Here is a 23,733-nt window from a genome sequence, read left to right as displayed (position 1 = left end):
AGGTACAGCTTTGCTCTGATCCATGCAGGTAGATCCATGTACCACAGAAAAAGGCTGAGAATTAAGGTAATTTTGCATCATTTTGCTAAGAGAGGCAGGGATTTATAAGGTGAAAACTGTAGGAAATTTGGCCTAGTGAGTGGAAGTCCATGGTGCTACTCTGTGACCTGTCTGGACAGATGACTGCCAACCACAAGGTCCTTTTTGGCAGGAGAAGCACTGCCAGATTAGCAAAATAGATAGTTCCATTCCATGTGTTTCACTGGCCACAAGCCCAGGTAGGTGCATCAGTTATTAGAAAGCATAAAGGGATCCAAGAGGAGTTTCACTGACTTTCTCTGCTGACCGGACCCAGCTCCATGATGGAGGAGTGCTGCTTTTACCTGTATCTTCCTGTCTTGTGCACAGTAGGATAAACTGAGAGGTTTTAAGATGCTAATTCTATCTGAGAGCCTGCATCAAAGTGCTAGACGTTTCTGAACTGCTTGAACAGAAATACTACTTGTGTTATTAACAGAGTGTGAAGAACCAGCAGTATCGATTCAGCGTCATAATGAACGAGCTCTCCAACACAGATAACGTGCCGTACATGGTGACACTGCTGAGTGCTATCAATGCCATCATACTGGGGAAAGAAGAGCTAAGAACAAGGACACAAATCAGAAATGAGTTCATAGGTAAGGATGTTTGTTGCATCTAACTTTCTCCAGAGAAAATCAGTTGCCAAGCAGTTTTATTTCAGATGTATCTATAAAGTGACTAAAAAGGGCTGGGGAGCAAAACTGCAGATATTAAAGGCAGAATCCTTTTATTTTTTTGTATTTTCGTCTCTTTTCTCTTCAACAACCTTTCTGTAACCAGATTTTTTAAACTTTGCTGCTTTCCCATAGCTTTGATCTTTTCTGGAATCCCAGCAGCACTGTAACACTTGAGCTTCTTTAATACATTTATATAACCAGCCATCTTATGTAGCCACATTCCCATATGTTGCAATTCCTCATAAGAGCAGGTAAGGTTTCTTCACCCTGTGTCTCCTCAGCCACAGAAGCTGCCCTGTGATTCAGAAATACTTTCCAGCTGCTTGAATACCGGGATCGTAGGTGCCGTTGTTAGGATTCACCTCACGTAATGCACGCATCTGGGCTGGTGGGCCTGGGCTGGTGGGCCTGGGCTCCATTTCTCCCCGTGGAGAGCAAGGGACATTTGACCTCACCGTTCATCTGACTGATTTCAGATGTCTGATTTAGAATAAGGTGACTCGTGCCCAGAAGAGGCTGTGTCCCTCAGTAATTCCAGGAGGATGCTGCAATGGTTCACACAGCTGCCAACATGTGCACCATGGGTCTCTTCATTTACCAGATGACCCTCCCCACTTTGACAGATCCATCTGAAGATATTTTCACTTTTTCTATCCGCAAAAAGTGTTTATGAGCATGTTATATAAAGATCATAATAGATCAGTACCAAGCAGGTCATAATGTCAATATATATCTATTTTTTTGTTCTCCCAGGGCTTCAGCTGTTGGATATTTTAGACAAGCTAAGGTAAGGACCAATGTTTAAATTTTGCTTTGTAAGTGAGATTCACAGTAACGTAGCTGTGGGAACTTAGTACTTATCAGCCTTCGGTTGTGTGAAGTGTATCCGGGTGGAGTGGACCATGCTTGTGTGCACCCATTACATGGGAAACAGAGGCATTAGGCCAGTGTTAAGATGCTCTTGCCAACCACAGTGTCATGGGGACAGCTGTTGGTGCAGATGGCATTGACAGAGGCTCTGGCACAGATGGAGCAAGGCTCAGCAACATCTTCATTGAGGCTGTGTTTCAGACTGAACCTGAAATGATGCTGTGGGCTTACTGAGCAGCTTGCTGTATTCCCAAATCCTTCACTGATGGTGTTGGTCCCAGAAGTATCCAGCTAAAACAATTTACTAATGCATATCTGGACATACCTTTCTTCACAGTTTCTTAATTTAAAAGTTATATTGTCAGAAACACCCATGATAAATTATAGAATGCATTGTCTGTGAGTTGCAGTTAATCATGTAACTGGAATTACTCCATCCAACCCCATAAAAATTAGGGAAGAGAAGACCTTCCAATAGTGCCAACTAGCAAGGGTAGAGTTCCTGTACTGAGTGGCTTCCAGAATTCTGAAGTTGGCTTTAGAGCATTTGGGGTTTTTTCAATCCAATTTTGAATAACAGAGAAGGAAGTTTTTCAAACAGAAACGTCACTGGAATATTTTCAATTTGTCTTGATTTAAAAAAAAAAAAAAGGTGGCTTAGTTTCAAAAAGGTGGAAATGCCACTCTTGTTACAGCTCCAAGGAGAAGTCCATACAAAGCATACACTGGGCCAAGTTATGCCATGTAAAGTCCCATTCATTTGTATGTATTGACTGTAGGAAGAGGTACATTCAGTTCAGGAAAGACACGGCATTTGTTCCTTTATAAATAAGGTAGAGTTGGGTACTTTCAACATCAACTGTCTGAGTCTGAGAGGCAAAGAGATAAAAGCCATTTAAGCTAAAACAATCATCTGAAAATCAGTGAAGGGCTCTCCAGTGAAAGCCAATGCTGTAATATTGCAGAGACATAGAGGAGGAGGATCTGCTTATCCAGTGTGATACATTTGAGGAGTTCAAGATAGAAGATGATGAGGAATTATTAAAGATATGTGATGGGATAAACATGAACGATCATCATGAGGTCTTTTCATCTCTCTTCAATAAAGTAAGTAGGCCCTCACGTGGGGCACAAAATCATGCAATGGCAAAGTCAACACGCTTTGTTTGGAACCAGCCTTGCTGTGATGGAAAGCTGCCCTGTCTTCCAGGTGAGCCGCTCTCCGGTCTCCATCCAGCTGCTGTCCATCCTCCAGAGCCTGCTGCACTTGGAACCATCTCATGACTCCAGCCTCCTGCTGTGGGAGTCCTTGGACGCGGTAGTGAACAGAGCCCTTTTGCTCGCAAATGACGGTAAGAATGACATATCCATCCGGCCTTGCACTCTCCTCTTGTTTCCCTTTGTCCCACCCACTGCCCACAGAAGTCATTCCCAAATGCACAGGAAATAACCTATGGGACTTGCTAAGAGCTGAACAGAAGCCGGGACAAAGCCACACCTCCTGCACAGGGTCAAGCCTTGATGCGAAGCCCCAGCCATGTGGATGCCAGTGAGAGCTGGCCACATTTAGTAGTGGGCTCGGGATTCGGTGTCTTGCTTTGATGGTTAAGCCCTGAGCTTTGGGTCATGTGAGTCAGTGGGAACCTGTCCTCATTGACATACTGCCACTGGTGCTGTCTAGTCTTGCTGGAAGGCATGCTCAAAACAATGCTTGTGGGCTAGGACCATGGGAAGGAAATTGCCTGGAAGTTAAAAGTGCAGTTGTGTAAAATAACACCAGGGAGTGGTCTCTGTGGCTCCAGATCTGCTGCTTGGTGAGGGTTGAATAGCATGAACAAACTTGGGGCCCCATCCCCTCCTCTGACCCCAACTCGTTTCTCTAGTCCAAGGGAACACGGTTGAAGAAGTCATCGAGAGGCTGCTATCTGTCAAGAAACATCCAAACAGGCAAAAGCGAGCTGAAAACCGCCTGTCCGGGTGTGCAAATGGAGGCATTCAGGCTGAGCTAGAGCCACGTGTACATGCAACTCAGAGCCCAGCAGGATCATCAAACCCCTCCAAGGCACCAGCAGCTCCCTCAGGGCCACCTGCCAACGAAAAGAAGATCTCGTCCTCCCAGCTCACAGCCTGCTCTGCTTCACCAGAGACATCTAACCCTCCACCCAACACTGCTCCCGCCCCAGCACCTCCACCCCCACCACCTCTACCCCCACCATCTGCCACGGCAGCCATGACCCCCACATCCCCCACGATAAGTGAACCTCCATCCCCACCCCCATTGCCTGGCATGGGAGCTGTTCCTCCCCCCCCACCCCCATTGCCTGGCATGGGTGGCATCCCTCCCCCCCCACCCCCATTGCCTGGCATGGGTGGCATCCCTCCCCCCCCACCCCCATTGCCTGGCATGGGTGGCATCCCACCCCCCCCACCCCCATTGCCTGGCATGGGTGGCATCCCTCCCCCCCCACCCCCATTGCCTGGCATGGGTGGCATCCCACCCCCACCCCCATTGCCTGGCATGGGTGGCATCCCTCCCCCCCCACCCCCATTGCCTGGCATGGGTGGCATCCCTCCCCCCCCACCCCCATTGCCTGGCATGGGTGGCATCCCTCCCCCTCCCCCGCTCCTGCCCAGCATGGCAGGAGATCATATAGAAGCCGTGGTGGCCTCCCAATTCAGCTGCCCTCTTGGCTTGGGCAGGCCTCCCCACAAGACAGTGAAGACCCCAACATTGAGAATGAAGAAGCTGAACTGGCAGAAGCTGCCCTCCAATGTGGTGAGAGGTGGGTGATTCTGGCATAAATTTACTGCTGCTTTAGGGGTGACCCAGGGGAAAAAGTACTATATTTGAGTTAGTTAAATGTAGTTGACTCCATTTAGATAGAGAACCTCTATGATTTCCTTTACATTTGACCTGCAGAGCTTAAATTAATAGAAGTAGCATGAAACTACTAATGTAATAACCATTCCAACTAAATCAGTAGTTTGGAATAGCTTGTTTATAACTAAAATACTTTGAAATTAAAAGAAGGGAGAGGGATGGGAATATTTCCCTAATCCATGATGACATGCCTTAGTCTTGGGTTCTCAACAGGCTCTGATCTGAGTTCCCCAGACTTTCATTCCTCAGTTCATCTATATTTATATCTGGGTACGTTAAAGTGTTGAGTAAGAGTGCAGGTAAGTATCACATCGCAGTTCTAGAAGGACATTGAAAGAATTGGAGAGCCATGAGAATCATTGACTTGTCTCTTGATTTTTGGGTTACATTTCCCTCTCCTAGTAGATCCAAAGAGGAGCATGAAATGAGAGAAGAAGCCAGAACAGGCAACGTCAGCTTTGTCCTAGACAAGCAAGGCATCCAATGAATGGAAGCTGGCATAGGTGAAGTCTAAATAAGGCATGTTTTCAATCACAGGAGCCATTAATTGTTGATATTATTTCAGTAGAGGTCTCTACAGGCATGTTGGGGCAATGTATTTTTTTTTTGTTTAAATATTTTTAAGTGAGTGGAAATAAATCCAAGCAGTACTATATCTAGCAATATACACGGAGGCTTGATTATAAAATGAAAAATGGAGGAAGACCACAGTCAGAAAACATCCAGTTTGTGGAAAATTCCTCAACTAGCATGCAAGGAAGCAAATATGACATCAGCCATGGGACTAGAAAAGAAATAGCCAAGGTCCTTCTTATGCTGATCCAGTTTTCCTACCGTGGAGGAGAATTCAGTTGTATATGGAGGGCTGGGTCTGTATGGCCTCTGTGTGCCCAGTGCTGCATCCCATACCAGCCCATCTTGGGGTAAAGCACCAGGTTTGATTACCCTTCAGGCTCTTTGGATCCTGCCTGTGGGATTTTCCCCTCTTCAATAATTAGCATTTATCCAGGACTAATATGTCTCTTCTTATTTTGTTCATGTTCTGGGAAGTGTCCTTTCTAGCAACTCACATTGATCCAAAAGCCAGGAGCTTTCAGCTCTCCCTGTAGCCATTCTGAACACCTTGTTTCTTTTCAGAAAGTCACTCAATGTGGGCTTCAGTGAGCAGCAGCAGCGAGGAAACTATAGAGCCCAATTACACAAGCATAGAGCAGCTGTTTTGCTTTCCACAACCAACCCCCAAGGAGAAAACAGCCGCACCAGTGAAGGCAGAACCCAAGGAGGTGAGGAGGTCCCTCTTGTTCTTTCAAACAAAGATCACTGCAGACAGCTCATCTAATATGAGATATCTTCTTTTTCTTTAATGAAGATCACATTTTTGGACTCCAAGAAAAGTCTCAATTTGAACATATTTTTGAAGCAATTTAAATGGTAAGATATGGCAAATTTTTGTAACAGTTGACAAAACTTTGAGCAGGTTTTCCATAGTATTTGGAAGGTCTTCATGAAATCCATTCTAGCCAATATGCTCTGGTGTTCTGTGCTACTTAAACATCTGAACATTTACCAGTTTGTCCTACACCGTCTTTAAAATATTGAGTTTAGGTGTTTAATTATGTTTTTACATACAACATCCCCATACGTTGGCAAAGGCATTGCATCTCCATGTTACAGATAAAGGTGTGGCACAGACTCTTAGGGTGACTTAGGCTGTGAGACACCACTGGAAGTCAAATCCCTCCTCAAAACAGGGCCAACAGAGAAGTTAAGAATTAAGTTTTCTTTTAAGGTAATGAAATGCCCAGAGATAGAGATCTGAGTTGCAGGATTGATCTCTGGCCTTGAGTCATTTGACCGGTGCCAGAAACAAAATTTGGGGCATAGCAGGGATCCGGGTCCTGATTCTAAGTTAATCATGGGGACATATCTTTCCTTTTGGATTATTGTGGCTGTGACTACAGAAAGCACTGAGTGTTTGCAGATACATGTCTCTGTAGCATGTAATTTTGGAAGAGGGGTCTTTGGGGTGATGCCTGACTCTGCTCCTCCTCCCTGCAGCTCCAACGAAGAGGTGGCTGCCATGGTCCAGAACGGGGACCGGACAAAGTTTGACGTTGAAGTTCTGAAGCAGTTGCTGAAGCTGCTGCCTGAAAAGCATGAGGTCGGGAGGAAAAATGGACCCCTTAGTTCACATTGCTGAACACACAGTGCAGTCCTGCAGTCCTGATTCTTTATTTCTCATTAGATAGAAAACCTGAAGACCTTCAAAGAAGAGAAATCAAAGCTAGCAAACGCAGATCGGTTTTATCTTCTCCTCCTTCAGATTCCCAGGTAAGAGTGTCGGTTATGAACTTCAGACCAATCTTTTTCTTGGTTTATAAAAGCCTCACAGACCAACACTAATGGATGTAGCTGGTGGATTCCCCTTCCACCTTAGAGCCATTCTTTTTCCCATTACCCTCAGATGAAGGGCTGTTGCTGCTCCAGCACCTCCTCTCCCTTTGATGTAGCAGGAACTGGCCACACCCAGGGTCACACCTGCCCAGGGAAGCCCTTTAACTTACTGAAAGGCAGTGCCAAATGCAATGCCAAGAAGGGGAAACCCATATCTCACACAGTGGCGAGTCTTCTCTTTGCTGATCACTGTGTCAGAAGAAACTACATCCCCACTGATCACCAAGGCAAGCACCAGCCCCTCGCCTCCCTCCACAAGCCACAGACACTGGTTCGATGTGGATGTGGTCGACAGTGATGTTGCAGGGTTGGCAGACTTAATGGTGATGTGGGAAGAAGGCCACTGTGCTAACCAAGATCACAGCTCCTTTAAGCTTTGAATCAATCTCTGTCCTTAGCTACCAGCTGCGCATTGAATGTATGCTGATCTGTGAAGAGACCACTGTTGTGCTGGACATGATTCAGCCAAAAGCTGAAGCCATCCGAAGAGCCTGCGAAGGTAAATGACCTGACCTTATTTCAGGATCTTATTTATGACAGGAACCTTTAAACCCCACAAAATTCCCCCGGAGCTCTGCAATGATAGTACCTAGTCCCAGAAAAACTCCCCTGTGGTCCATTCACTGGTTCACTGCAGAATACGGGGTGCAGCTTTAGGCATCTCCACTGATGGTCAAAGCCCTTAATAGGACCAGAGATCATTTCCCCTCACCCTCAGCCCTCTTTTTCTGCAGCAGATGTATTTGTCTGAAACATTTTCAATGGTGAAGCACTGGAAGCTCATCAGCCCTTTCAAAGGAGCTGAATGTAGACAGCGGAGCTGGCCCGGTTACAGCTAATTCATCCAGCATTATTTGCCATGTTAAGGCCTTCACATGGCAATTTTCTCCACTGCCAGAAAGTCACACCCCAAACTTCCCCCAGAAAGTAGTGATGCTGTAGTTTTTCCCTGCCTACAAATGGAATCAGAAGAAAAAGTTTGTTATTTTGGGCTATAAATTGCTGATGCTCCAATTTTGTGAGTACATGGAGAGATTGTGCAATAGGTTTTGGATTCCTGTGGCAGAAACCTCAGGTCCCACTCTGCTGAGAGCAGGATGCTCTTCTTGGCACTGTCAATTGCGGCCTGTCCTACAGAGCCAGTTCCCCCAACTCCTGCTGGGGGTTTCTCCAGCTGGCATTACAGCTGCCTGCTTGGATAAATTGAAACTTCCCCAAAAAAGTGTCTTCTCAGCAGCCCAGTTGTCCTTTTGGAGCTGTTCCTGCCTCAAAGCTGAGTGTTTCAGAAAGCACACCACTGCAGCACCCTGTCATGAGAGCAAGGACAGGGCCTGTACCCTTCCTTCCCTGATAACCACCTCCACCATGCACGACCAAGAACAGGGCAAGCATGTCTGGTTTTAGCAGCTGGCAGATAATCACAGGGCTGTCATAACTGGATTCACTGCACAGCTGAACACAGCCTGCAAGATTAAAATTGCACCTCAGTTACCCTTGCCCATGCTAGGGTAAGTCAGGGTACTTCCAAGGAAGGCAGCGACTTGATGGCTGTTAACGAAGAGGGTCCAACTCCAGGTTATTTTCCATTAGGAATGAGAGACCAGATGTAAAGAAAGAAGCAAACCTAAGTCAGCAAAAGCTTTTACAAGTCATGGGATTAAATCGATAAAGAATCAGTTTCTTTGCAGGTTGGTCCACTGGGCTGCAAAGCTGAAACACCAGATTTGGTTGGGTAGAATTCAGAATTCCAGTTTCAGTGCAGTTTAGTAAATATTCTGGTGTAAGAGGCTTTTGTTTAAGAGTCCCTTATGTTTTTCAGATCTTCTGAGCAGTCATCGCCTGCCACTCTTTTGTCAACTGATTCTCAAAGTTGGAAACTTTCTGAACTATGTAAGGACTTCTTTTGTCTTGTCCTCCCCCCATTACAGTATGTGGATGATCTCCTCTAGGGTTGTAATTTGGGTGGACACAGGAGTTATATCTGCTTTATTTCTATCTTGTAGGGAAGTCACACGGGCGATGCCGATGGGTTTAAAATCAGCACTTTACTCAAACTAACGGAAACCAAAGCAAACCAAACCCGCATTACGCTTCTCCACCATATTCTGGAGGTACCACTGTCAAGTCCTCAGCAATAGGGAAGGGGGGGATTTTATCACAGAGGAGCCATTTTTGCTGCTCTACTTTTAGTTAATGCCACATGCTCATATTAGTATCCTCCCTGGCTAGCCGCAGTGTTACGAGTTGGGAGCGTTCAAAGCACTTAGGCTGGCTGAGGCTGCTTATGGGCACTACTCAGGAATCTCCTTGTTTTACGACTTGTTCTGCTTTCCTCCAGCAACTTTCCCCACAATGGCTGGCACTTCCTTTTTCATATTTGTGCAGTCTGTGCACAAATTATGCAGCACATCATCAGCTACAAACCACAGAGCACATGGCTACAAAAGCTATCCTGGCTGGTCTATACCCATTCAGCCCTTCTGCCTTTCCATGGCCTTTCCCTTTTCCACCAGACTATGCTCAAGCTTTTCATGCTCCTCAGCAAGCCCCCCATGGCTTTCTTATTCCCTGCAATGCTGTTTTTTCCTTTTTTCTCCATGGTCTGCTCTGCCATTTTCATTCATCAAGGTCTCTCCATTCCAGTTATGCGTGTTCAAGGCCCTCTTTAGCTGGCTATAACTTCAGCAAGCACAGCCATGAAAGTAAATTATGCAAATAAGATTCAAGGCTTTTTGATACCCTCCTGGGACTGTAGGTAGTGTCAGACTACATCAAACCACAGTCCTGTTTTCTCCCATAGTTGAGTAGGTGTCTCAGAAGAGAGTAGAAGAGTCAGCGGCAGGTCAGCTTTGCTTTGAACTACGAGTATTTCTCAACATTCATCCCTCTTGTATGTTTTTATAGCCTGGGAGCAATGCCTTTCCTCTCTGAACGTGCCATCCTGTTTTGAATGCGGCTCAGCTCCGCAAGGCAAAGCAAACTGCAGAGGGGCGGGCAGCAGCAGGACGCGGCACAGTCATCCTTCCCAGGCACTTCTGCCCATGTCTCATCAACTCCTGCCACACAGCAAATAACACTTCTTTCTCTCTTCCACTTCAGGAAGTGGAAAACAGACACACGGACCTACTGGAACTGCCAAAGGATCTTGAATATGTTTCAAAAGCAGCGGGGTAAGATTGTGTGTCACTTCCTTCAAATTGAAAACAAAAATAAATCCCATACACATCAACAATGTACCAGAAATTAGGACACACACAGCTGGTATAGCACATTAACAAGACGGTATCTTATTTAGTTTTAACCAAATGATTTGGTTGACGAATGTTGAAACTCCTTTAACATATAATAGTTCTACTACAGCTGGCAGCACTTAGGGCTGAAATTTGCAGAGCATTCAGTTAATGCTGCCTCCCAGGCCCTTCCAAAATCTGCACAGCCTTTGTGGTGGCAGGAGCTCATGAAGGCCAGCTACCCAGAAATGTTTCTGAAGTGCCTTCAACCAGAGAAAGTGAGATAATGCCAAGCTCTGAGCGTGGACAACAGCCCTTTGAATGGGTGGACTTTTTTTGGCATTCATCTAGTCAATACACAATGTTGTATGTAGACCAGGCAGTCTTTTTATAAGTGCTTTGGAAGGAAGCTGTTTTGCATGAGCTCAGACTGTATAGAGAGTTCAGAGCTCAGGTTTGAGTTCAGTGAAGTGTTGGGAAGCAGAGAGACAACCAAACCACCAGCTCAGACTTGTCCACTCTTTGGTCAGTGCAAGATGTTGGAGTGTCAACTAATGGGGAGGTTCTGTGTGATTTCAGAATTAATCTTGATATTATACACACTGAGTCCAGTACCAATTTAAAGAAGTTGCTGGAGCTTCAGCGAAAAGTCTTATCGTCAAATGATGATGTGAAGCAACAGTATGAGAAACCTATCCAGGTCAGTAATGGAGCTCCCTTATATCTCCCCCATTACACACACAGGCAGTTTGCCATACATATGCAGCTGAGGAGGCTCATGAGAGGGTAGAAAATACTGCCCCAAGACATGCTTTCAGATTTGGAGATAGGCTGCAATGCCACACAACCCATCGGTGTCTATTTGCCAGCTCCACCCCAAGCCTGGCTACCTTTTGTGAGGCCATTTCCTAAGGCCCCTGCCCTAACTGCTCTCTCCACACTGTTGTGTGACTCCTCACTTTGAGTAAAGATTTTCACCCTCTGTGTGGATGACCAGAGTAAAGTCCTTCTCTTGGGATTAAGCTTTGCATTGAGCTTTCCATGTCTTGCTCAAGCCATTCCTGTAAACTGGCACAGAACAGTTGCCAGGAGCAAAGATCATGTGCAAATCTTAGTTTCTTCCCACCTTATAAGCTCTGCTGCAGTTAAAAGCCAGGGCCCAAATTCCTGCTCCAAGCTCTCACATTGACATCCTTTTTTCTTCAAGTGCATTTCACTCATTGTCCTCTGGATAGTGTTTTACTGTGTATACTGAATACATTTCAGGATAGCATTGATGCCTCCAGAAAGCTGGAAGAAGAATTTGAAACCATTGAAAGGAAGAGAGAAGAACTTGCAAATTATCTCTGTGAAGACCCAAGCAAGTTGTCCTTAGAGGACATATTTAGCACCATGAAGACCTTCAGAGATCTCTTCATCCGAGCCCTGAAGGTTAGTGTCTGTACACATGACACTGAGCATCCCTAGGACTGGTGGAGACAGGGGTGGGATGAGCACCCAGATCTGTGAGGAGGGGGGGAAGAAAATTCTGGTTATGCCTCCTTGCAATGCTTGGTATGATGTCACCTGGCAAAGAGGTGTCTGATCCCTACTCCACTGCATCCTCATGCAGTGCTGGTGCTCCTGGTCTGGCCCAACCCCTGGTGTTTTGTGATTTTGGTGCAACTTCAGTTTCAGAGTCACAAAGATGCTTTGGAGTCAAGTGTGTAAGTTTTAAAGGAAGGGGCTTATAAAACTTAGCCCTTTGCTCCAACCTGAGCAAACACTAAGAAAGGGGATTGTGTAGTAAAAAAGCCACTAGTGTGGAGAGAATTGTGGCTTCAGTACCTTCCACTTTTGCCTCAGCTAAAGGTCAGGCAGAAGATCTGCACAGTGGTAGGTAGCTGTGTTAGGCAGATCACCCCTGCCACCTCCTACTGGGATGTGGCAGAGTCCTGGCCAAGCCAGCCGTCTCCTTCTCACCCTTTTGGCAAGACAGCCCTTATTCCCCATGCCCATTTTATTTATTGCACAGGATAAGGCCAGAATTCATCTTCCCCCATTGCAACTATCTGCAAATATTCTTTCTCTTCATCGGCTTTTCTAGCCAACCTTCTCATGCCCCTGTCACCTCACTGCAGGAAAACAAGGACAGAAAGGAGCAAGCTGCCAAAGCAGAGAAGAGGAAGAAACAGCTGGAAGAGGAAGAGGGGAAGAGACAGAAGGGAGAAAATGGAAAAGTCAGTGAGTATCTGAAAAGGTTTAAAAAAAAAGAGATGGAGCTGATAGGAGCTCTTTGCTGGTCCTGCTTTAATGGACCGGTAGTGGTAATTTATTTTGTGGATTTCCAGGTGCCAGCTGACTAAAGGCTTTTAGGTATCTTACAGCCATAGCTAAGAATTGACTTTTCACAGTTGCAGCTGGGCAGAGAAGTTAATTTTAGGTTTGCTTACTGAACAGCAGAGAAAAAAAAATCAAATTGAAACACTTCAGTTAACTTTTTCAGTTTCTAAACATAACTTTTGAATCCCAAATCTAACAAAAAACATTTGACTTCCCTCTCCAACATCTCCATTTGAATAGTCTCTCTTTAGCATAGACTACTGACATCCCAAAAATCTCGCAGATAACTTAAATCTGCCTTTCTCGGGATGAAAATGAAAGGCACAAGTGAGAAGTACAATTGGAAGAAGCTGAAAGAAAAATTTATATTATTTTCCCTCCATACCCACCCCTCCACCCACCCCCACCCCCCACCCCCCCAAAAAAAAAGGGCCCCCACTGACACAGATAGCAAACAGGAGGCATTTCAAGGTCATGGTAAAGCCAGGCACAAGTCCAGGCAGAGCTGATGCCACTGGTGCCAGCCTGTAGCACCCAGACTTTGGGGTAAACCCTTTGACTTCAGCTAGGACACGCTGCTGTGGGGACACAAACCACAGGCTGCTCCCAGGCTTGGCATCGGGACTTTGCTTTTGCCCAGTGGCTGCTTGTACCAGGACAGCAGTACCCACGCCCAGCAACAGCATCACTTCAGTCTCCTGCCCCATCTCATGGGCAGATTTAACACCCATCTTTCTCTCTTTCTCTCCCAGTTAAGAAGGGGGTAGTGAAGCAGGAGGAGGGGTGCATCATCGATGCTCTGCTAGCTGACATAAGGAAAGGGTTCACGCTGAGAAAGACAAAGAACAGACATGAGTCGGATGCAATTCCTAAAACCTTGCCTGCAGAGAGCCCGGAGGAGAGCCAGTCTGGTAAGGACACAGACACAACTGTACCTACAGCTATTCATTCCCATCTGCCTCTGAGCCTGAGCCAAGCACACAAGCAAGAAACCTTTGCATTTGCATTTGGGGCATTTTATTTAAGGAGGCTTTGCAACCGGTGCCGTGAAGAAGAGGAGCAGAAAGCCCTGAGCTGTTCCCGGCCAGGTCTGCTCCAGAATTAGCAGAAATTTGGAGCAGCATGGCCTTGGACCCATGCTTATAAAACCTCTGAGAGGCACAGCCTACGGGTCAGCCACAAAACCACACTGATGGGGCGCTGGTGTCATCCCCACACGAGTCCCGTCCATGCTATCGAGTCTCAGTAGCACAGCTTGTCACCGCACTGGAGACCGCTGTGCTCTTAGTCTATATTTGGGAGTCTAAAGAAGCACTTAAAAAAATATTAGAAAACCTTATTTTCAGGACCTAAGTCCTTTAGGTGCTTGTTAGGAGACAGCCCATGGATTTAGCTTTTCTTTGGTCTCTTGATTTACGGTGTCAGTGCATGTTAGGTAAGTCCAAGGACATTAGCCTACCGTACAGCCTGATTTGTGCACTGTGGCTCTGCTAAACCTGCACTACAAGGGCAGGAATAGACTGGCTGATGGGCAGTTTTGAAGTCCTCATGCAGCCAAGCCAGCAGTCCCACCTGGTTCAGGATGTCACAGGCAGGTTCCCTCTTCCTGCTGTAGGTTTTCAGTCATGCCTTGTGAGTCCAGGGTCTTCTGTGGAAGTCAGCCATTTGGCAGCAAAGACACCTAAATACCTGCTGGAAACAGAGCAGGGGCTTTGCTGACCTGGAGCCTTGGAGTCCAAGTGGGGTGACCACATGGGGTATAAGGAGGGGAGGTATAGGGAGGATAAAATGGTGCTGCCTCTACATAGCTGCTTTAGGGTCAGTGCAGCCTCCACAGGCAGATGCTAGCTTGTAACCTCTCCCAGTGGCAGAAACACCTTGGTTGATCCCAGGTGTAACTCTGCAGCAGCCACAGCTGATTGCATTTTTTTTTTTGTTTGTTTAAAGGAAAGAGCATTAAGCATCCACAAGCAGCAGGAAAGCAGATTGATGATGAGACCAAGCAAAACAATGATGGTCATCTCTCAGAAAGCACCTCCCACTCAGCCTCTGCCCTGATGGAGATGGGTGGAGATGTTACAGGTGCCTCAGCTTCAAACCAAGCATTACCTAAAAACAATGCTGGAGAAAATTTGCCACCAGACTCCTGGACAGAAAGCCCCTCAGTAAGCTTGGTGGAAGCTGATCAGGAAGGCCAGCCCATGCCAGGTAGTGGGATGGAGCAGGCAGACAGCTGGGCAAGCCTCCAGCCAAGCACAAAGAGCGGCTCCATTGCCTTCTCTGCTGCTCACATAGGCCCGGGGATAAGGTTTGTGTGCAGCAGTTCAGGCACTGCTCTGAGAGACCAACTCAATGGGTCCATCTCAGAAGGCCAGGACAAGGAATGCCCAGCTGATGGCTCAGAGAGCTGCAGGCTGGTGCAGAAACCAGAAACCCAGCTGGGCAAGACCGGGATTGACCCTGACAGTGCTCAGCCCATTCCCTGTGAGGAGGCTCATCAGGCATATTCGAAAGAGATGGTGAAGGAAAATGAAGACCCTGGTATGGACTCACTGTTGGACACATCTCAAGAGAAATCTTTCTCGGAGGAGCCAGCTACCGACTCCTCTTGTTCAGCAACACTCCCACCAGGGCAAACTCACACCGACAAGGAAAAGCAAAGGCCATCTGGGAAACGGAGGAAGAAGAAGAGGCACAGCAAAAGCTCATCAGGTAAGCTATTTCATACAGAGCCCTTGGGGACTCAGTTAAACTGGGGAGGCTTCCTCATGTATTTGTATAGATATATGTTCCTCCTCTCTTCAAGGTCCAATGCCCCTTGCCCGTAGAGCCATGCTGTTTCATGAAACTTTTATTTTTTAAAACCTGAAAGAGATTTAAAAAGGAAAACACAGGCATAGTTCATTCTCTTGACATTTGTAAGTAGTTTATAAAGAGGAAATGATGAATCAATAATTAAAAAGCCCATTACACATATGCAGTAAAGACGGCAATAAGCACATCTGTCAAGTGTGCTAAAGACAGCTACAAGGCACGGTTATGTGCAAACAAGAGCTCCATTAGACTCCAGAGCAGTGATTAAGAGCAGTTAATACTGGGTACTTAATCAGTGATAGCCCTCTCTCTGCTACTCATAAACACATAAAGGCAGCAACATAAATGCTGCCATGGGGTGGTTTGGTTTTTCCTCTCCTAAGCCTCGCTGCAAGAGCACTTTGCCTGCAGTGACCTGACAGCCTGCCCCAGGGGTACTTTAGGTGGCTCCTGAACATCAGGCCCTCAAGCCATCGCTGCAGGAGAGAAAGTCAACAATTAAAGATGAGCATCTTGCCGACGCTTCTGCAGAGGGTCATATTTGGCCAGCCAGATTGGTCCCTTGCGCTGGGGCTGCCCCATGTGGAGCCACCCGGGTCTCTGCCTCATGGCAAATGTCCACAGCCAGTCCCAAACCTTGGAAATGGATACAATTCCCTAAAACGCTACCAAGCTGAAGCCACTCTTGGGTGGGTACTTTAATCCCAAATTAGAGGTGCCTAATAGGGAAGACACATGGGTCTGTCAGCCTTTAGAAAGATGCAATATACTGTCCAAAGCCTGTTTTCTGCAAGATCCTGGGATCAAACAAATGGGCAGGAAAGTGGTGGAAGTCTCTTCATCAATGTTTAATGTTTTTCTTCCAAGGAAGATGGAGGAGAAAGGAAAGGAGGGTTTGAATACCCACTGCTAGAAGGACAGCATGCCACAGAGGGACTTATAATGCCAACATGCCCCGGGGCTGTAGTTATTCAAGTTTCTAAACATGCCACTTTCGCCTAGTTAAAAACCAAGCCACAAACCAGAAGTGGTTTCCCCAAGCAGTGGTTCCCAAACTTGCTTCTCAGGAGGCAGCAGGAGGAGCTGCAGCAACGGGAGCACCCCACACTCCCAGCCGTGGTAATGCTTTCCTGATATCTGATATTAGTACTTCTGCCTTAAGGAACTGACTCCCCCCCGCAAAAGCCACGAGGCATCCAGGGATGGCATCTTAGGAACCTCCCTGCTACTAGACAATGTTTTCATTGTAAAAAGTTCCCTGATGTTACGTTTGCCTTGCCATGATCAGATATATTTAGTGTCTCTCTTTTGTTTAAAAGCAGAGATTGAGACTGATACTGGAGCTAATAAAACAAAAAAAGGTTGTGTGGTACAATGAGGTATGTAAACTCGCAAAGGTGTTTTTATGTGAACTAACCACCGTATTGGGACTTCACAGACCTAATCAGTATTCAGCATATCAGCTAAGCTTTTTGTCTTTGTGTCTAATCACAAATACATGTAAAATAAATTTGTTACTCTGATTTTTACTCTCCAGGGTGTTGATCCTGCGTTGAGTGGAGTCAGTGATGATCTCCTCTCAACACAGGGTCACAGCCCACATGCCTGTCCTCTGTGTCAGCAGCAGCCAAACCTCCTTTCCCTGCAGATAATTAAAAGTCATTACTCTAACCAAGTGAATCCAGCTTCATGTGATAAACAAAGTCCTTGCTTTGATCCAATTATTTTCTCAAAAACTGTAAAAATGCAATTTCAGTACCTACCTCCTGCAAAGAACAATGTTTGCTTTGCTTGTGGGTAGCCACTTCCTACAGCACTGTTTAAATAGAGGTATCTGGGAAAGGGAGTAAGACACTGAACCTGGGAAGAAGTACTAGTTGGGGCAAGATACCAGCTCAAATTCAAAGCCAGATTCAATTCCAGAGTTGCACACATAGTCCATTGAAGCAAACAAACCATGCATACTTTTTACATGCATTTATGTGGCTTTCTGGGATGGGGGGGAGGGCATTGTAATTTGACTTTTGTCTCTCCAAAAAATAATAGAGGTAAACCTGATTTCTAGTGAAACTGTGTACCAAGCCCCTGCATCCTTCACTGATGCTGGCAACATACAGTTGCCCCTCAAAAGAAAACTTCAGGAGTTTCAGGATACTTTCATTTGCAAAACTTTGCCTGTTTTTACAGCAAGTGGAAAGGCAAGAAAAAGAAACAGTCAAAACACCCACTGTACTGAAATTGCATAGTTACGCATTGTCCTTTCCATGCTGATGAGCATCTCATATGAACTGAATCAATAATGTCAAATCTCTCTCTGTCTCATTTCCTGAAAGGAATGTATTTATTCTCCAGCATCCCCAGTGCCTCGGGCTGGGAGCCTGGCTGGGAGCCCTGCTCCTGCACAGCCCAGCGGCCCCAACCCCTGGCATGGCAGAACAGAGGAATCTCTGCAGGATTTCCACACAGGGTTGCTTTTGTTCCTGCACCTGGAGCATCACTGCTAGCAAGAGAAAATGAGATATAAATTGGGTAGTTACAGTCCTGACTACTGCCCTCCTCCTGGCCCTTTCTGTACTGTATCATAGGATTACATCCAGTGGAAAAGCGAAGTAGCTCTGTTGGTTTAAAAGCTCTAAGGAAGATTTACTGCAAGAGCAGAAAATAGTAGCAGTAAGGCATAGGTAAGAAATACATCAGGACCAGTGGTGATGCTGCACAGCAGCTGAAAGCGTGAGTTAAGCATGACTCGGCTTATGTATGCTTTAAGCACAGGGATTCCAGCATGCAGGCTTTTAGAAAGTCATATTTGAAAAAAAAAAAAAAAATAGAGACACAGACAGCTTTGAATTCCCCTTAGAAGACATATGAAAGCCATATAGAGGAATACATGGACAAGCAGTACCTCTATGGAGTGCCAGAGCCGGGCAGGAGTTTCAGTGCACCCTTGAAATGCAGCGCCTGGCACAGTCACATCGCACTGGCAGTGGCCGCCTGTGCTTCAGTGCCAGGAGGGCAGAGTCAAGCTGCACCTTGAAACCTGCAGTTCCCTTTTTCCTCTGCTCCCATCTTTATGTCACTTGGAAAGGTCAGAGGAAACAAAAATCCGTTTGCTTCTCTTGGTGTCCAGCCACAGTGCTTCCTCACCGAAAGGCAAGTCCAGTCCATCCCTCTTGATATGACTGACTCAGCAAGCCTAGAGTACTCCCCATCAACATTTTTTCCTAGGATGTTCCACCTCATTTTTTTTGTTTGTTTTATTTATTGTCCCAAGTGCACATGGTCTGTTCAGGTCACAGCACCAGTTCTCTTTTGGTTCAGGATATTTTTCCCTCTGGTGGAGTTGCTGAATGTGGAAGTTGCTGGGTCTCAGTGAAGCCACAGGAATCTTCTTCCTTCTAGTGCAGATCCAGCTGTAGGGATCAAGACTCGATCCCCTTATCAGTTTTTAGAGCTTCTGTAACAGCAGCAGCGTGGCAGGAACAGCCTGTGACTATGAAATAATATTTCAGAGCAATAAGACTGTTCTAATGGGCTACTGAGCTCTTGCGTCACCTTGACTATATCTTGTTTTGCAGCAATTTCTGTGTTAATGTTCTTCCAATGTCAGCTTTTACACCCAAGGAGTGGTATCCCACATTACCTCCATATTCCTAAAAGAAATGGTTTAGCTGGTTTTCCTGTAGAATCAAGGCACTGGTGGTCACACTCTGTGTGTCTGCACCCTGGTAACATCTGAACTCATTTCCAACCAAATCTGAAAAGAGCTTGAAGAAGGACCACTTAACAAAAGCTGACAGTCAAACAGAGGAGGGACTGTACAAATGCCTGAACTCAGGAGAGGTGCTCTTTGAGTTCCCTTGCCTTAGACCCTAGAGAACTGCTACAGACAAATGTTCACGTCTGTTTGTGCAGCTCCCTTTTTCCTCTCCTCCCATCTTTGAGTCACTTGGAAAGGTTAGGGGAAACAGAATTTTTGAAAGCACAAGTCCATAAGCAGCCAGGCTTTGGCAATTTCCCTGCTCACAAATTTACTTGATTTATTCCTTAGAAAATAAAAGGCCAAACCAAACTGGGAGCATAGGCCAGTGCTCGAAGACCACAGCCTAGTGAGGAGGGAAGAAGGGCACAGGAGGGGGAACATCAGCCTCCCCCTGCAAAGAGTCAGGAGGGTTTGAAAGTGAAGGCTTTCCTTTGGTTTGTTTCGTTTTTTTTTTTTGTTTTGTTTGGTTGGTTTTTGTTTGTTTGTTTGTTTGGGGTTTTTTGTTTTGTTTTGTAAATCGTTTTCCTTTAATTCTAGAGTAACAGGTGCTTCAACTCCTCTTCTGCAGACTCAGTGTTGTCTGTGGGCAGTTTTCTCATGGACCACAAGAATGTAATCAAGCTAATGCACATCTTCCTATATGGTCTTTGCCTTCATGTCTGTTCATTAGAAATGGTATTTTCTTTGCTTATGGAGTGAGACAGGCTCTTAAAAATGCCAGTGTGCCACCCCATCCTTCTGACAGTCCTGCTAAATCCTCTAGATTTTCTAAATTCAGCAATTTAATATCTAGAAATATATTCCAATATTCTGCCTGTAAAACACACGACTCATGTTGTTGGACTGAGCTAGTGCCCAGCTCAAAAGCAAAGTTGCCCAAACTCTTGAACATCAGGATCAGTTCTGGAAACATGAGTTTTTTATTAAATGCATAAAGATGTAGCTCTACCTGGTTTTAGGTTATCTGAAACTGGTTTCCCTAGTAGCACCCGAACACATACATGTCCACACACATGCAAAACCACACTGCTCTCATTTTATAGCTGTAAATAATTTGCATTCCTCCCTCTTCCTGCAGGTGTCACGGCAAGGCAGAAGAAATAACAGAGACCCAGTGAAATGCTCTCGCGTCCCCAGAGTGCTGCCAGCTTCCCAGAAGCTGGGCTCTGCATTGCCAAACCACCACCACGGCCACCTCTGCCCCACCAGGACACGCCGCTTCTCCTCGCGCAGCCTTCCACTCCCCTCTCCAAGACCCACAGAGCCCCCCCGGAGACTTCGGCCCCCTCGGCCCGTGCCTTATGCCGGGGGCCCATGGGGACAGGGACCGGATCTGCGCCCGGCGGCGTGAAAGGGTCAGACCTCTCGTCCGCTGTCCTGGAAGCCAAGTCTTTCAACCTGCTCTTAGGCCAAACTCCTCTTGAAATGACAGCTGAGTGTGGCCCAAGAAAGGACTGCAGTGTTCAGCCCTTGGAGAAATTTTAAAAATAGCAGTGCCTCAACTAAATTAAGGGTATAAATTAAGCAGTGGCTGTACCATCACAGGTGGAAGCGTGTTAACTCCCTCTTCCCATCGCCCACTGACGATTTATGTTGGACCAAGTCCAAGACCCGGATCAGACAAATGTATTTTTACTCTCAATCATTTAAAGCAAAGGAAATCAGTTACAGGGGAAAAAAAAAAAAAAAAAGTAAAAAGTAAAAAATAAATACATTTAAAGTATGTATTTTAGTAAACCTATGGCCATATAAACAGTGTCTGGTTCCTAAATGACGCTTATGTGCAATTAAGTTGAAGCACGTCAGTAGTCTTGCAGTAGTCTTCTGACATGCACAGATGCGTCCATCAGCTTTTGGAGAAATTTCTTATTAAAGCAACAGGAAAAGGCTTTCCAAAGTGCTCTATTGGACGCATTTTCAGCTCATCCTTTAGTGAATTTCTGGGCTTGAATGGCATTGTCAGCTGCTTGCACTCAAAAATCTTTGTGTTCAAGCTGCAATACGTGTGGATTCATGTTATTTTTGCTTTAAAACTGGGAATGTGCAGTATTGTGTTTTCAAAATTCAGAGCTTTATTTCTCAAGTTTTGTAATAACACTGTATCATAGTTTTGTACATAGCTGTCCATTTAAAATGATCTATGTTTGTTGAATCTATGGTGTGATACTATGCTGAAATATGAATCAAGTGGAAGAGCTGGGCACGTTTAAGAACTATGCCTTTATATGGTAACTCACTGTAGCTAGACTAATGTTCAGGCTAAAGCTTATTTTGCTTTGCTTAACAGGACTAGTCCTTGTAATACTGAATACATTGCTGGAGTAAGTTAGAAGTTAAACCAATAATTAAATCACTGGTTTATTTTAACCAAAGCATTGCTATGAGCATATTGAGAATCAGTTAACAAAAGCGAAGATGAGTTGAGAGCAGACACACAGGCAGCTTCAGTTCAGGAGACCCTGCAGAGTGGCACAGCCCTGTTGCAGCTGAAATCCCATTCCTGGCCAGCAGAAGCAGGCAGATCCCCACCGTATCCTGCAGAACCACATAACCCGTCCCAGGTTTGACTTGCAGAACTGTCTCCATCATATTTACAGGTTTCTCCTATTTTTTTTTCCCTCTTTTCCAGTCTCAGAGCACATCACTCAAGCATCATCCTTTTGCTCTTTAATTCAGCTTCTCTGTTCTCAGATTAGACCCCAGGATACAAAAATCTGAGTATCAAACATGTTTTCCCAGCATCTTTGCAACCTCCATGTTTCCAGCAAGAGCCTGCCGCTCAGGCTAGCAGTGAGCAGCCAGCCTTCTCCTCACCACCCCACTGTTTTGTCAGCAGGAACAACATCATCTGGAGATTCAGGACTCGGGAACAAACAGGCTTTCTGGGTGTTATCCAGGGAACCTGACCTGCTTATGCCCCGCAGGCTGCTCTCTTCAGATGCTGCAGCAGGAGTCCTCCATCTGGGTCTTTCAGCTACCCCATTTCTACTTAGAGAGCAGCTCTTTTCACACAGCCAGAGGTTTTATTGCTCTGCAGTCTTACCTTGGCCTTCAGAGAAAGAGTGTGTGGCATTATCTTTCCACTGCCCTCAAAAGTTTACAGAGATATGGGTTATTCTGAACCACTGCTGGTTCTTTGTTCCATAGTCATATATGAAAACTATATTAAATTATGTATACTATCACATCCCAGTAAGCAGGCTGAAGAACACCATTTATAATTTATTACTCCAGAGCAGCTCTGCTTCCATTACAGTGATTATTTAAGAAGAACAGGGGGACAGAATCAGAGCAGGTCAAAGAAAGATGTTCAATTGGGATGTGCAGTTTTGCTCCATTTGTGACCAAGAAATAAAGCTCATGATCCTGAAGACTTCAGTGATTGCAAGGCCAAATTAATTGCTGATAAAAACAACATCACTTGCAGCTACTTCAACAGGTCTGTGGTCATTTAAGCCAACAGTGAGTTTGGACCTCAAAAAAGAATCGTTGTGGTATATTACAGTGACTGCACATGGAGTCGGGTATGTAAACCAGGCTGTGAACACCACAAGTTTCTAGCTGCCAAATAGCTGCATATTCCTTAATTAATCACCGGCTATATGATAAAATGAAGCTATGGAAGAAATCAGCAGAAGTCTTTCCCAAGTATTTTACATCAGAATTCAGATATGTTTAATGGGATGGATTTTCAGGGTTTGGTTTTTGGTTTTCTTGATTTTGTTTTTTAATTTCAAAACTGAAAATATTTCAGAGTTTAAAATAAAATAAGTACTTGATAAGTTTCCTTTCTGTTCTGGGGTTGGGAAAGACCTTTGATTCACTAGAATTTGTCCATCAAACTCCTATATTTTCCACATAGTTTATAAAGCACCTAAGGATGTAATTGTTGTATATGCTTAGTAATAATTACTCATTGTTTTCTCTCAAAGAAATAGAGATGTATAAATGGAGCTATATCTAGTACATGAGCACCACCACAGCATTGCACTATACTTAGAGCATGGCTGAAATATCTGTGTTCAAAGTTTTGCCAGTATCATTTGATTTGAGTGTACCATTTGGTCCTCTCCTACATTCAGTAGAGCACAGGGGGCTGAGAAATACCTTCTGTTCTGGCTAGAAAGGCAGAGGATAAATTGAAATAAAAAAAAAAAAAAAACGCATGAGCCCATTTCAACAAAATTAACCAGTTTTAATTCTGTCTAAACGTAAACCCTGGATCTACAGCTTCAAATTTCTGGTTTGCTGTACACAGTGGTCAACTGACTACAACATACAAGTTTATCAGTACTAAAAGTCAGCACTGTCCCAATCCTAGCTTGCTCTATCCATGTGGTAATAGTCACAGCCATGAAATACGGGTGAACATGTTAATCATGGGCTTATGTTCACGTAACGTATCCAAAAGCAAATACAGTCATGAACCGACTCCGTTGCAAACCATGGTTCTGTCACCTCACAATCAAGCTGTGAGCAGGATATGAAAAACAGCTGAGCCACGTCTGGAACCGTGACTACCGAGGGTTAAAAATGTGGCAGTGACAGCGACAGAAACTCTCTAGGTGTTTGCAATTACTACACAGCGGCGATCTTGCAGAATAACCCCATTGTTTGCAGGATTTGCAATGGAAATGCAGGCCC

The 23,733-nt window shown here is 45.4% G+C and overlaps 1 protein-coding gene across 8 annotated transcripts in view; it reads left to right on the top strand.

Moving 5' to 3' along the window:
• The window catches only part of LOC104356875 (inverted formin-2), a 44,136-nt gene extending 20,862 nt beyond the window's left edge, over positions 1–23,274 (top strand). For 5 of the 8 annotated variants that reach the window (XM_042799076.1, XM_042799077.1, XM_042799075.1 and 2 more), the window contains 20 exons: positions 518–677; positions 1,512–1,545; positions 2,594–2,735; positions 2,839–2,980; positions 3,512–4,411; positions 5,647–5,792; positions 5,879–5,940; positions 6,568–6,670; positions 6,755–6,840; positions 7,362–7,462; positions 8,783–8,853; positions 8,967–9,074; positions 10,063–10,133; positions 10,773–10,893; positions 11,460–11,624; positions 12,314–12,416; positions 13,268–13,426; positions 14,463–15,227; positions 16,649–16,708; positions 20,168–23,274. In XM_042799076.1, coding sequence (XP_042655010.1) covers positions 518–677; positions 1,512–1,545; positions 2,594–2,735; positions 2,839–2,980; positions 3,512–4,411; positions 5,647–5,792; positions 5,879–5,940; positions 6,568–6,670; positions 6,755–6,840; positions 7,362–7,462; positions 8,783–8,853; positions 8,967–9,074; positions 10,063–10,133; positions 10,773–10,893; positions 11,460–11,624; positions 12,314–12,416; positions 13,268–13,426; positions 14,463–15,227; positions 16,649–16,707 — 3,498 coding nt within the window. In that variant the 3' untranslated portion in view covers position 16,708; positions 20,168–23,274. Of the gene's footprint in view, positions 1–517; positions 678–1,511; positions 1,550–2,593; positions 2,736–2,838; positions 2,981–3,511; positions 4,412–5,646; positions 5,793–5,878; positions 5,941–6,567; positions 6,671–6,754; positions 6,841–7,361; positions 7,463–8,782; positions 8,854–8,966; positions 9,075–10,062; positions 10,134–10,772; positions 10,894–11,459; positions 11,625–12,313; positions 12,417–13,267; positions 13,427–14,462; positions 15,228–16,648; positions 16,709–20,167 lie in introns of those variants that run through there. The other 3 variants (XM_042799081.1, XM_042799082.1, XM_042799083.1) reach the window with 3 other exon arrangements.
• The last annotated feature ends 459 nt before the right edge of the window (positions 23,275–23,733 follow it).

This window comes from Tyto alba, unplaced genomic scaffold, assembly GCF_018691265.1.
Source record: "Tyto alba isolate M040663 unplaced genomic scaffold, T.alba_DEE_v4.0 Super-Scaffold_29, whole genome shotgun sequence".
NCBI lineage: Eukaryota > Metazoa > Chordata > Aves > Strigiformes > Tytonidae > Tyto > Tyto alba.
This window is presented reverse-complemented; position numbering and strand designations above follow the sequence as displayed.